Genomic DNA, 14,458 nt, shown 5'->3' with positions numbered 1-14,458 from the left:
CCATACATACCTTGCTGCCCCACCCCCACCACCCCAGATGTGCAACTTAGGCCAAATTACTTGAACGCTCTCTGAACTTCAATCTCTTCACCTGTAAAATAGGACATAATATTACCTGTTTTACATAACTGTTGTAAGCATTGAGCAAATTAGCATATGTTAAGTGCTCTACACATTGTCCCACATAGATTTAGATTTGGACACTGATGTAAATGTCCAAAGCTTTCATGTTTCTTGGAATCATTAGTACAGCTTATATTTGAATAGCTTTACTGTCTAATAAATAGAAATATTACCCAGGGACTATTCAATGATATTTTGTATCTTCAGAGTTTCAGGAAATTATCTGATAATTCCCTCAGAATGTTTGGAGTATTATTCTTTACAGAATAAAGTTGACAAAATGTCTCACAACTTGAAAAAGAATGCCTGATAGTTAATGACCCTGGCTGAAGAGGTATTAACATTAACAGTTGTCACAAGTTTGAAAGTATTAAGGTATTGTATGTCAGGCAGTGAACATTAGCCATTGAGGCAAGGCAGCTTTTAAATATACCTCATTTTATCACTGGCAATAAGTGCTTACCCATTTTCAGCCTGTGTTGTCATCTACTTGGATATCTGTTTTATCACGTCTGACACAAAAGACCTGTCTAAATAAACATCAGCCCATTGATCTTACTGGTCAGATGCAAGAATGTGCTAGAATGTGCTTTAATTCTGAAACTTTGTTGTTAAACACTACCTCCTATTTGTCAAATCCTATTAGGTCCACATGTCTGATTATGTGTGTTCCAGTGGAGGAGCTGTGGGGTAAAATCTGTAGAACATGAGTATGCATTTCCAAATCTATACTCTTATGATCATTACTTTATTCTATATCTCCTCCAGGTATTTGCCTGGACTACAATGTATGGTCTTTAACATTCCCCTTTGTAACTGCAACTTTGCATTTCATGTTTCTATGACTTCACAAATTGATTGTAATTATCCCAAAGTATTGGAATACAAACACCCTTCTCTTCTATATTGCTTCTGTGCCACACGGCAATATACTGATAATAAACTGAGATAAGACTAACAGTTGTTAACTCCTTTTTTGTAACAGGCATGGTGCTGGGTACTTTATAGCCTTTACTTCATTTACTTCACCAATAATCCTAAAAATTTGGTTTTTAAGTCATTTCCATTTTACTGATTAGGAAATGAGATTCCAAAAGTTGAAATAAGTTACCAAAAATAACATTACAAAAAAGGATAAAAATGGGATTTAAAGACATCTGACTCAATTCCGTTTTCTTGCTGGTATACTCTGCTGCCCCAAATTCTCATTAATCTTTAAATGCAACTTACTTATGGGAATGAAAGTATTTAGAAAGGTGCAGCCAGAAGTTTATACTTGACTCTGCTTATTTAAAGAGGAATAGGGGGAAATAACCAAAACAAGCTATTAAAATCTCCTTGAGAAGATAGCTTATCAATAACTTCAGCTCTAGAAAACTATTCCCAGGAAAAAAAGAATCACAGGTGTAGTCAATTGTTTGCAAATAAGAATGCTCACATGAAGCAGATGAACAGTAACTTATTGAAATAAATTTTGGAAAATAAGAGATAAGTTAAATAAATATAGTATACCCAAATAATGGACTACAGCAGAGACAAGGAAGGTTATATTTGCAAAAACTAATGACATCTTCATGATATAATATTACTAGAAAAGTGCAGAAGATAAATTGTATAGAATATATAGTATGATCCCATTATACAATGTGTGTGAACTTACACACACACACAAGAACACACACAGAGGGACAGAGAGAGTATAAATGTGAGTTATACATGAGAGTATGTGGCTGAACCACACTGGCTCCATTTTGTCAGCTCCTTCTTAAGCTCCCAGGCCTACTCCCTTCCCTTCCATCCAATGCACTTTATGGAGTTGCCTACTTTGTTTTTGGCCTCAAAGTTCCTTCTCATTTTGGAGGATACTATTCAATACCTCTGCCTCCCAACAATTGGCAAGCCAGCCAGAAGACAGAAAATGAAACAGGCATGGGTAAAGGAACTATGTTGGGGGAAAGTCCATTGTCAGTGGTGGAAATCCCAGGATGGCCGGCTTCCTCCACGTGGGGAGATCTAGCCAAGTTTGGAATGCTTCAGGCAGGCACGTGAGTTTGGGGACACCCCAAAAACACCAAAAGGGTTGCTGGACATTCTAACTGAAACAATAGGGAAAAAGAAACTAAGGGGGGAAATAGGTATGCTATGGCCTCTGCATTGGGCCCTGAGACTGATACAGAAAATGAGCTCCAACTCAGGTAGGAACTAGAAAAATCTAAAGAGGCCCTGGCATTAGAATAAGATCTACAAGTGGCTTGTTCCTCTAGTTAGGATCTACTAGCCAAAAAGTTACAACAACAAGAACACCTGGAGGTCAAGCTAAAATGACTAAAGTGGCTAAAATGCAAAGGCGGCACCTGTATTCACCAACAAAGTGAATACCATCATCTCACGGGAAGACTGGAATCCCAAATGGTAGGATCCAAGGTGTAATGATTCCTCTGAGTAGGAAGATATAATTGCTGAAGAGAAAGATGACCCAAGGACTCATCCACTCATTCAAACAAAGACTCAGGCAACCCGTGAAGAAATATTTACCGCAGGTATGAAGGATTGCTTCTTACAGTCTTGCTCCTGGAGCTTGGTATGGCACCTTAATATCGGTTCTGGCACCTACGGTCAGTAAAGCAATAGCTCTGGTAGTTGCAATTATAGCAGATCTCAGTGAAACAGAAAGAGTCCACCACCAAGGAAACAGAAAGGCAAACAAAAATAAAGAAATAAAGGTGAAACAAAGAAAGGATGGAGAAAAAACAGAGAAAGGACCAACCCAGTTGACATGCAAACAACTTTGGCAGTATATAGGAGTAGCAAGGACTCCAAAGGAAGACATTGATAAGCAACCTAATTAAGTCCTGTTATCTTTGTGGAAAGCCCTAACAAGACAGTTCATTCCTCTGCCTACTGACCATAAACATGTGGCAATGGGTCCCAGTGTCCCACCACTAGAAGTAGAACGCCAGGGTGGATCCCCTACAGGCAGAGAACTAGGGGTTGGGACAACGTTGTCCTCTACTTTGTATTGTGGGAGGTGACTGGAAGCCCCAAGTGGAATTGATGATTTATTGGACCTGCACGAACAAACAGTCTTAGCACTGGTAGATACCACAGCTGAGTATACCTTACTGCATGACAACCCTTTTAAATTTGGGGGAGAATACGGGCTATAGACAGATACAGGGGACAAATTATTTGAGTAAGACAAACCAGCTTATATATCCAAATTGGCTGTTTGCCCCCTGCCTGTTCCTCATATACATTGACCACATACCAGAATATATACTAGGCGTTGATGTTTCACAAGACCTAGATTTGACCACCACTACTGGAGAGTTCTGCCTTCACATCAGAGTGGTGAAACCCATGTTGGTGGGTCATGTAAAGTGAACCCTTGTCCATTTACCCTGCCAGATTGTTCATGTCAAAGAGTATAGGCTGCCTGGGGGCTATGAAGAAATTACTACTACAGTTAAAGAACTAGAAAATGTGGGAGTCATTAGATCCATGCATAGCCCCTAAAATAACCCATTGCAGCCAGTAAAATGGCCTAACGGGACTGTTGACTAAAGAGAATTAAATAAGGTGGTTCCTCCCATCCATGTGGAGGTCTCCAATATTGCTACTATTTTAGAACATCTTTCCTCTGCGCTGAAAACTTTCTATTGTGTGCCTGACCTCTGTAACCCCTTTTACAACATTCTTTTGTGTGCTAGCTCTCAAGATCAATTTGCCTTCAACTGGGATGGGAGGCAATGGACCTTTCAGGTCTTGCCTCAAGGTTATTTACAGTCCTGCCATTTGTCATAGTTTGGTTGCTCAGGACCTAGAAATCTGGTGAAAGCCCTACCCTGAGCTGGAATTATTTCATTAGATTGATGACATTATGTTGACCTCTGATGCTTTGTCACTCCTGCCCCGAACTGCTGCCTCTTTACAGACACATTTACAGAACTGAGGATAGGAAGTAATAAACACTGACAAGATCCAGGGACCTGGGCAGTCAGTAAAGTTTTGGGAAGTTGTCTGGTCAGGTAAGACAAAAGTTACTCCGGCCTCGGTTATCGATAAAATCCAAGCCTTGGCCATGCCGGTCAATCAAGGAATTACAATCTTTTCTGGGGTCACTAGATTATCGATATCCTTTCATACCGCATTCAGCACAAATAATATAGCCCCTATAGTACTCTCTGGTTAGAAAGGACAAAAATGGGACTAGGACATCCACCTTCAGGAAGCTTTTGAAAAGGCTGAAATTGTAGTAAAACTGGTTTAGGCTCTGGGAGTACTTATGTGGGATGCTGCCTGTGAATTAGATGTTGACTCACACCTGAAAGGTTCTGGCTAGGGCCTGTGGCAAAGGCAGGAAAGGAAATGCATCCCACTAGGATTTTAGTCTCAGTTGTAGAAGGGACCGCAAGTGAGGTACAGCCTTACTGAAAAACAGCTCCTTGTAGTCTACCTGGCCCTGCAGCAAAAACAGAAGGCCTCACCATGGACTTACCAGTGCCTGTTCAAACTTCCCTCCCAGTAAGTGAATGGGTTAAGAACATGCTCCTTAAACCAAAAATTGCCTGTGCCCAAGTAAGCACACTGCAAAAGTGGCACCCATACCTTCAACAAGGTAATGTGTACAATTCAAGCCTGTTGTCCGAGAAATTACATGCTCTCCTTGGGCCAGTGTCTTATGTGGATCTAGACATGGCCCCTCAGATACCACCCATCGCTCCCCCTCTCAGCCAAGTCAAAGAGAGAATCGGGACCACTCCTCCTGAGACATGGTTCACCAATGGCAGCAGTCAAGGCAATACCCCCACTTGACCCACTTCAGCAGTTCGCCTGGATTTCAGTGTCATTTGGTTTGAAGAAGGCACAAAGCACAGCAGTCAGTGGGCTGAACTGGGGGCAGTATAGCTTGAGATCACTCATCAATCTACGCTGCTCTATACAGCCACAGACAAGTGGGCTGTGTGACAAGGACTGACCATGTGGATGCCACAATGTCATCAGGAAAGCTGGACTATCTTGGGACGGCACCTGTGGAGAGCTGACCTACAGAGGGACATCTGGGATGTGTGCACACAACCCAGTGCTGCCATCAAGGTAAGGCACGTCTCTGCACATTCTCCAACTACACTGCCTGGGAACCACAAAGCAGACACCCTAGCCAAGGAGGGAGCTGTCCTCCTGGAAGAGTTACAGACTCCCTCGGATGTGGCAAAGTGGCTTCACTGAAAACCGGGACAGACACTGAGGCCCCAACCACCTGGGAGATAGCCAAGAGGTTATACCTCTCCATCAAATACACTGACTGGCAGGCAGTTGATAGGGACTGCCCCCACTGTAGCCTGTGGCGATGACCCCTGAGACATACTCCTGGTCACATCGGACGAGCACTAGCCCAGTGACCAGGTGGTAAGTGGACTATATCAGCCCCCTGCCCTTATCAGAAGGACACAAGTATACATTGACCTGTGTGGACACAGGTACCTGACTGATACAAGCCTTTCCCAGTAAGAGGGCAAATCGAACAGCCACTATTAGGGGCTTGACCAAGTTGGAAAGTATGTACTGGGTCCCCATTCACACAGACAGCAACCAAGGGACCCATATCACTGGATGTGATGTAAAAGCATGGGCTGAAGCCCAGGAGATTTTATGGACCTTCTATCTGCCATATAACCCAACAGCCACAGGGCTGGTAGAAAGAATGAACAGGTTACTGAAAGAGACATTGAAGAAGCTTTCTCCAGACGGGTCTTTAAGAGGATGTTCTCCACCACTATTAGAAGCCACCTGGCTGTTAAACACTGAACCCACAGCAGGTCACATGTCTGCTTATGAGAGACTGACTGTGCCTGCTCTGCCAACTAGGGCCTTAAAGGTACAAGTGTTAGAAGGAGGACTGAGACCCATCTGATGGGATGTGGGTCTTATCCTAAGAATGCCACAGAACCTCCTACCTGGGGAGACTACCTTAGATTGGAGACAAATGGTATACCCCTCCCAGGTGGCTTGGCATCCTTATACCTTGGGGGTAAGGGCTAGGCCCTGGCATAGTATTTCCTCAATCTTTCTATCTAAGTGAAGGCCCAGCCATAACCAAGGTGATCTCCCCCATAGAAATCAAATGGGGGACTGAAGTAGGGCTTCTTTTATGAGCCCGTACTGAAGCCCCCACATATAATATCTCCCTGCTCAGTTCCGATGTAAAGGCACAAAATGTCTGGTATTGTCCTATGGGAAAAGTGTCAAAGCCCAGGGTGATCCTGGCACATGGAGACCAAACTGCTACAGTGTTGTTTCTGAATGAAGATTTGTCTTTCTTGGTACCTTTAAAACACTTATCATCCTTAGCCTTTTCCTTCTAAGATTAGTGCCACCTACCTCCACTAATGCATTCTTGTCCTGGGCTACCACCTATGCTGACATCCACAACCACTCTGACTTCTGGGTATGCAGATTACTGCCAATGTCTAGCTCTGAAGTAATGCCAGGGGTATTCTGTCTTTCAACCTTACATCACGGGGACAATGGGTGGGGACAGCATGTAAACTCCTGATATCTGGCTCTAGGGTATTCTCGGAAGAATGGTGGATAAGATCGTGCGGGCCATATAGATGTCAGGGGTGGAGCATGGAGCTGAACCATACTGGCTCCATCTTGTCAGCTCTATCGTAGGCCCGCAGTCCTTTCCACGTGACTAAGCTTTAGCCTAGCTCACAAAGGAATGCGCCCAAGCCAGATGAGTTCCCTATCAACTTTTACCCTTGCCTTCATCTAAAATGAAAGTTGGAAGAAGGTCTTTTGCTGAGGTAGATGGTTAATGGTCATGAGACCCAGAAGTGGGGTGGGTGCCCCTGGTTCCAGTCTGTGTGGATGTGCTTCTCACTTGGTAGTCAGATTCTGTTTTTAACTTTGGTACCTTTAAATCCCCCGTACCCGTTTTGGCAGTACAAAGCACAGCTGTGAATGCCTCTGGATCTTCTGTTCACCTGATCTTTCCTACCTCTATGTAAGTTACCCACAATAAACTTTATAATTGCACTTTATGGAGTTGTCTGCTTCATTTTTCAGTCTCAAAGTTCTTTCTCAGTTCAGAGGATATTATTCAATATCTCCATCTCCCAAAAGAAAGAAATGAACAAAATGCATATAGTTTGATGAAATAGTGGGTGATTTTTATTTTTTGCTTATATCTATTTGCAATTACTGAGTGCTTAATTAATGTTACAAGCAGTGTTTTAACTCATGTAAATGTAGTAGTTTATGTAACGCTCAAAACAAAATAAGAGGTAGAGGCTATTGTTATCCCCACTCTACAAATGAAGAAATTGAGGAACAGAGAGATTAAGTAACTTTCCAAGGTTTCATAGCTAGCAAGTGTTAGAGCTGGTCTACTTCCACACCCATGCTCCTCAAGGCTAAGTAAACTGGCTCAAATAAGCAAGTGTTATTATTATAAAACAGGCTAACAAATGAATAAAACCCCTTTGAGATGGACTGTTTTTCTTCTCTGCCTTGAGTAAACTCAAATAGGGAATTCAGGCTTCTGACTATTATGCCACAAACAGCATACCTAAAAGAGCACAGCTTTAGCATCCTCTCCTATGGGGCCCTGCTTTGTGAATTGCTTCTAGACTCACATTCTCAACATTACAAGGCTGTTTTAAACACCCCAAATGCTAAAAAAAAATGCAGTGAATACCAAACTATTGATAGAACAACAACATGAGTAAAGCTTTTCTCTGCTAAGACATACCTGGGCAACTCCCACATTGAGACTTCAAAAGCACTGTCCAAAAATGCCCCTAGGACAAATTTCTCTGAAACTCTGGGGTTAAGACAAACCCAAAAAAGCACTATTGGGTGAATACAATTCTGAACCACAGGACCTCAGGAACTGCAGAGCCAGAGTATAGGCTGTTACGGCCATGCCTGTCACATGCCTCATTAACAGGATAACAGGTACTCTAATTTCCCTAGCTTATAGTAACTTTATAATTCATCAGTATCACTTGAAAACCTATTTACAGGCTAATGTCGAACATTTTGTCTGACAAAAGAAGGGTAAAGTGTGTCTAAGAGATAACAAATGTGGACTGGAGTGGAGCCACCAATTGTGTTTGAGCACTTTGATTCTCTTTCACCATAGATATTCAGAACATCATCAGTATCTGTTTCAAACTGGATCACTTCCCACTGGACCAATCAGATTCTGTCTCTTGGAATTGAATTTGCTTTCCCCAGTGCTCAATTAATCACTAAATGAGTTGGAACGGTAACACATAAATTTGCAAAGTACATCCCACTAGTGGATGGAAAAACGAAAAAAATCTTCAAAGTAAAAGAAGAATAAAGATGTGGAAAGGACTACATGAAAAGAAGAGAAGAAAAAGTATACAAAATTTCATTCATCTTCTTGTTTCATTCACAATACACTTGCAGGCTGCCAAAACCTTTCATGGATTATAAAAGATCACATAACCCCACTTATTATAGTAAAAAAGTAAAACCAGAGACTGAGCAGAACTTGACACTACCATTTCTAATAGTGACAACCTGACAGCAGCAGTAATTTTCCTTTGTACATGCTTTATCTTTTACAAAAGGCCTATAAACAGTGATGTGCAAGTATGTTAACAACAGATTTCCCCCCAAAAAGCTGAATGTATGTGTGTGTTGTATGTACATAATTTATTATAAATTTAACTGATATAAAGTATGTGTAGCTGAGCAATTTACAAATAATAAAATATATACAAATAATAAAATATATACAAATAATACTTTTATTGTAAATTCTATAGAGCCAATTGATTCCCACAGAATGTCTTAAGCATAGACAACAACTAAACAATATATCAAACCCTGATTTGTAGTGTTTGCCACTTTCCATGATATAAATATTCCCACCACAGTCAATTTCAAGCTACCAAATGTGATGTCACTGAACATGGATTGAGATAAGATGAGCAGTAGCACATAATTGCATAATATTTTCAACTCACAGATTTAAGAAACAGAGTATAGATGATAGTAAAGAATCTAGATAATAATAAAATGTAGTTACTAAAATAATTAGAAATAATTTTTGAGTATGTCTTAACTTTGCCTTTAATATAATTTAATTATAGACTTACATAACTTAAATTTTTAAAAATCTCTGTATTTAACCACTGGCACACGAATTCCTATTATAATCCCATTTAAGCCAGTTCCAGCATGCCATTGAAACGTATACTCCTAGCACCTTACTGAGGCAGGTACTGTTAATCCAAACCAAGTAACTACAGTCAGAGTCATTAGCTCATCAAACAAGTAAATTAAAATGTTTAGTGTATAGGGAAATGGTAAAAAAAAAGCCTGGTACAAAATGTCCAAAAGACAATTCATAAGCCTTGTGTAATATGAGGTGTCTGAGAAGTCAGCAGTGCCAGGAGAGCCTAACAACATCTTGTCAGCAAGTTGAGAATGAATCACCAATGGCCCTATCCAAAGCAAAGAGAAATTTCTGACTACCACTCACATACTAGGTTCAGAGTTGATTTATTCATAGATTTGTTCATTCCATCAATATTTTTCTTTTAATTTAATGTATATAACAAGCACGTGGAAAACTTGTTAAAAGTACAGACTCCTGGACCTTAGTCCCAGAGAGTTTCATTCAGTAGATCTGGTGTGGGGCCTAGGGGTTTGTATTTTAACAGGCAAACCCCTCTCCCCATGACAGATGATTCATTCAGAGAATTACAGCAACCAGCATTTACTGACTATTTATTCTATGCCAAGTTCAGAATGTGTAGATATGAAAGAGACAAAACTTGTCCTCAAGGAGACTACAGAGACCAAGAATTATAACTATAATATTGGTACATACCAGCTGCTTTGAGAATACAGCAAAATCCAGCTTGGAAGAGGGGTCATGAGAGAAAATGATGTTTGATCTGAGCCTTGAAGAAGGAGAACAAGCTAATCAGGAAAAGAAGGGGAAGAGAGGAAGGGACGTTCACGGCAGAGAACAGCATGTGCACAGCCACATAGGCAAAGAGAGTTTGGCCCAATAAGACAACAGCACATGCTTTGGGACTGTATCTCTTATTAGTGTTCTGTAGCCACATTTACCTGGCCCCAGTTTTCACATATAGTAAGCACATATTTGTTAGACTATGTTCAGTCACAGAGTTCATGCAAGGAGTGGTGGGAGATTAGGCAAGACAGTTATGGCCAGGTCAGGAAGTGCTTTTTAGAATTCCTAGTACAAAGTAGGAATTACTTTTCCACTTTGTATTCTTCCTTCCACACTAGATTTTAAAATTAGTTTTATCACCATTACAGGATTATTGCTTTGAAAGGATTTACATGTGATACCTAACCTGCAAAATCTAGAAATATAGACTGCCCTCCCTGCTTTTATACTTGATAAGCTAATTTCTCAATCAGAGAAAATGACAAAAATCATCAAAACAGTGTGTGAGAAATAGTGCAACAAACCAAGGTCCCAGGGAAAACAGTTAATTACTGCATATTATTTTTCCCATTGGTTTTAACATTATTCTATGTTAATCTGTTTTCAGAATAAAACAGGAATGTTATAAATGTTACTTTATGTTTCTAAGGTTGTATCATTTCAGCTATAGACACTTTAATTAGGTAACCCAATAACTTAAAAATCTTAAATGTTAAAAAATTAACATAATTTTAAAAATGAATGCAAGAAGACCTAAATAATGAGTAGAAGATTAGGTTAAAGAGTAGGAGCTTATCTCTACATAAATATAGCTAGAAAAGTGTACTTGTCACTCTAACACACCAACTTTGTAGCTACTACGGAAACTCCACATATACTGCCCTTTCTCTAATACCAACCATGCCAATCTGTCTTGTCTCCACTCGAGCCCCATCTCCTCTTTGCAGCATATTCCAAGTATTCTGTTCCACAATGATCTCCTCCCTACCTGTGAATGAACCTCATCTTTGGATTTAGTCCTATGTTATCGTGTGTTATATAATCTAATATTATATTTATCTCCCAACCAGATTTTACGTTTTCAGTGAACTTCTCTTGCATTTCTCATAGAGCATGGCATAGGGCTAAACATATAAGACACTCAAACACTTCCACAAGTTAATAGACGAAATGATTTCCATTAATTGTGTTTAGCTTCAAGCTTCAATTGCTGATTTTCTCACCTCCCTCAAAATGAAGATGCAAACATCATAAAACTTTTACAAAGTCTTAGATTGGACACAGTGAAAGGAGGTTATCAAAAGGGTTGTCAGCAAATCATAAGAAGTCTTCAATATGAAAAGGCAAGGTAATTCCTTGCTCTGCTTGCCCATAGTAAGGCTAAGGGGTCTACAGCTGCGCCTTGTTGCTAAGTAAAATCCCCACAAACAACCAGGAAATACGCTTTTTATACATATCAAAGAAGAAAGAGAAAGAGGGAACAGGTATCTCAAGGCCACCTCTATCCTTGTATCCTTTAACCAATTTATTGAAGTTCAAAAGAGAAGGACTATTTACAGAATTCCATAGCTGAATAATATATAATGCATTTATTCAATATATACTATTTCCAATATTATAATAATAACTAACTTTTTTAACACTTTTGTGTCATACATCACGTTAGTATTTTTCAGATATTTTATTAAACTCTGGTAACACCCTATATAACATAAATACCATAATTATCTTCATTTTAGACATTAGAAAGCTTAAAGACTTGCTCCAAGGCAACAACACGAGTAAGTCACAAAGCCAGAATATATAACCAGGTCTCTTATGCCAAAGCCCAAAAGACACCACCATCTATCATTACAAGATCCAGTTATCAACAGTATAAGTACTATAAGTACTTGGGTTCTCTTTCAGAACTTTTTTTTCTATTTGAACATTTAAAAATTAAAAACAATACATAAATCAGTGGTATTTAAAAAGGCTGAAACAAGGGGATCTCCAGGTTCTGAGGTAGCAAGCTGAAAGAAACTGGCTTAAAGCCAATTGACTTCAGGATTCCCAGTACTACACCCATAGCAAGCAAGCATCAAAGGGAGGAAAAAAACAAAAAAAAAGCAGTTAAATACGGACCTTATTGGCAGAAAGACCAGCTAAGGTATAATTTCCCCATCACCCCTAAAGAGCCTATGGGGAATTCAGATTTAATTTACATTTGCATTCATTCCATGTACAGGCCACATGCCATTCAGACTTGCAGGATGTTCAGCAGAGAATAAGAACTCTAGAAAATGCTGTTATTGTAGGACTTTAGGCTATGCATTATCTGCATACATTAATAACCTCCCTCTAGCATGCAAAGCTAGCTTCAGAGAAAAGAAAAAGGCCTAGAAATTAAGGTCTAAAAAGAATTTTCCATACAGTTTCACTTGTTCAATTGACAGAAATCTCAGGCAGCATTTAAAGCAGTGACCACAATAAGGCAAAAGCTTAATGTTAGCAACCACTATCAGAATTACTATTATGGTCTGAGGTCACTTAAGAGGAAGCAAGCAATCATGGGATATAGTTTCAGGGATAGCTATAAGGCTATATATCACCTATCCCCTAATACCTTGGGGGAGGGGAGTGTTGATGCTTGAGTTTCCACCAAAAAAAAATAATAAATCATTCCTTTGGCTTTTAAGCTTAGTCTTGTGACAATGCAAAATTAAATACCACTGGGTTGATAGCAGTTTATGCCTCGGGGCTTATTTACATCGAAGATTACCCATGTTTATTAGATTTCTTCAAGATTTTTTCCTTTTTTTGCTAAAAAAAGGAAGGGGAGGATTTGAGGGCATTAAAAACAAGCGAAAAGTGGACAGGTGAGAAGAGCTTTCCACTGAGAAAGATCGAAGTATGCAAACAAGGGAGTGGGCTCCAGTCAGTAGTATAATTTGCAAGTTCTCTCTCTCCTTCTGTTGCCATTACAAATTTAGTGTAGTCTGTCCATCTCTTTCTCAAAATCTTCTGCAATTATGCTGCTTTATTTACAAGGAAACTTACCCAAAGAACGTCACGCAAAGGAGTTTGAAATGTACAGCAGAGTGTAGGTTGTTACACACACTCAAATGTATCCACTTGCAGGCAAAAAGTCTTGACTTCCCACATTTTAGGTAAGGCTGCAGCCGAAATCTCCACCTAGAAGGCCAAAGGCAAACAGCCCAGGGGGCGGGAAGCCAGCTGGATGGGTCCAGGAAGTGGGTGGGGAGGAAGCTCCCGGGTTTGGAGCCAACCGTGCCGACAGCAGGTTTGCACACGCCTACCAGAGGGAGTCCTGGGCCACTGCGCGCATTGCTCACAAGCGCTTTTGGCAATGCTGTCCCATTCGATTCCTGTCATCACCCAACCCCACAGCTCGGGTGTGCGACGTGAAAAAGGGCTTGTAAAGTGGGAGGCGGCCAGGGGTTCCCGCCGCTGAGTCACAGCCCAGCCAACTTTTACAGCATTTCCCAGAAAGAAAATGAAGTCTCAGTCCCGTAGCCCACACTCGCTCCTAGTTGCGGCTCTCCGCTCTGTCACTCGACCCGGCGGTGACTCGAGACCCACAATTGGGCTATTTCCCACTCACTGCGCAACTTCACACCCGCGCAAAGCCTCGGGGTACCCTGAGCGCTTGCCAAGCGCTACCGACCGGGTAGATGGGAGGGCAGAAGGAGGGAGGGGAAGGGCTGCGTCCTCACCTGCAGGACACGGACACCTCCACTCGTGTGGCCGGGATGGCCGCGCTCAGCTGGTTTAAATCCCCGAGGCCCGCGGTGCTGGTGTAGCGGCTGTCCATCTTGGAGGTAGGCGCCGTGGGCTTGTCTGGCGCCCACATCCAGAGCTCCGGCCGACTGAGGGCTCCTAGCCCAGCTCCCGACAGTCGGGGTTGGGGGTTGAGGGTGGAGGCAGAGGAAGAAGGCGGAGGCAGCTCGCGGGAAGTGGGAGGGAGGGGAGAGGCGGACCTCAGTGCAAAGCCGCGAGGCAGCAGCAGGCCAGGCCTGCACAAGCTGAAGCTGCCGGGGAAGTGGTGCACGGTGCTCTCAGCTTCCCTGCCCCCTCCTTGCCGGCAGCAGCCCCGGCTGAGGACACTCCGCGATCCTTTCCCGGCTCTGAGCGTCAGGCTCTGCGGAGCCACCGGGCAGCCTGGCGGGATAGGTAGCAGCAGACCCAGAACCCAACCGTCTAGTAGAGCAAGCCCAGCCCGGTTTGGAGTGCGGTTAGGGTTTTGTCTCCGCCTCTTCACACCCACGCCAGTTCCTAAATCCCGCATCATAAGCCCACCCCTTCCCATCCAGCGGTGATCCTCACCTCGCCCTCGGAGTCCACGGAGGTCCCCCCCACTACGCCATAGGA

At 41.9% G+C, this 14,458-nt stretch overlaps 1 protein-coding gene across 1 annotated transcript in view; it reads right to left on the bottom strand.

Moving 5' to 3' along the window:
• Window positions 1–13,977, bottom strand: part of CPNE8 (copine 8) — a 302,153-nt gene extending 288,176 nt beyond the window's left edge. Inside the window, exon 1 of the mRNA XM_061204630.1 lies at window positions 13,804–13,977. Coding sequence (XP_061060613.1) covers window positions 13,804–13,940 — 137 coding nt within the window. The 5' untranslated portion in view covers window positions 13,941–13,977. The remainder of the gene's footprint in view (window positions 1–13,803) is intronic.
• Window positions 13,978–14,458: the final 481 nt, after the last annotated feature.

The sequence above is a fragment of the Eubalaena glacialis genome, chromosome 11 (genome assembly GCF_028564815.1).
Source record: "Eubalaena glacialis isolate mEubGla1 chromosome 11, mEubGla1.1.hap2.+ XY, whole genome shotgun sequence".
Classification (NCBI taxonomy): domain Eukaryota; kingdom Metazoa; phylum Chordata; class Mammalia; order Artiodactyla; family Balaenidae; genus Eubalaena; species Eubalaena glacialis.
Note: the sequence above shows the minus strand (reverse complement) of the source record. Positions and strands in the feature narration are given on the sequence as shown.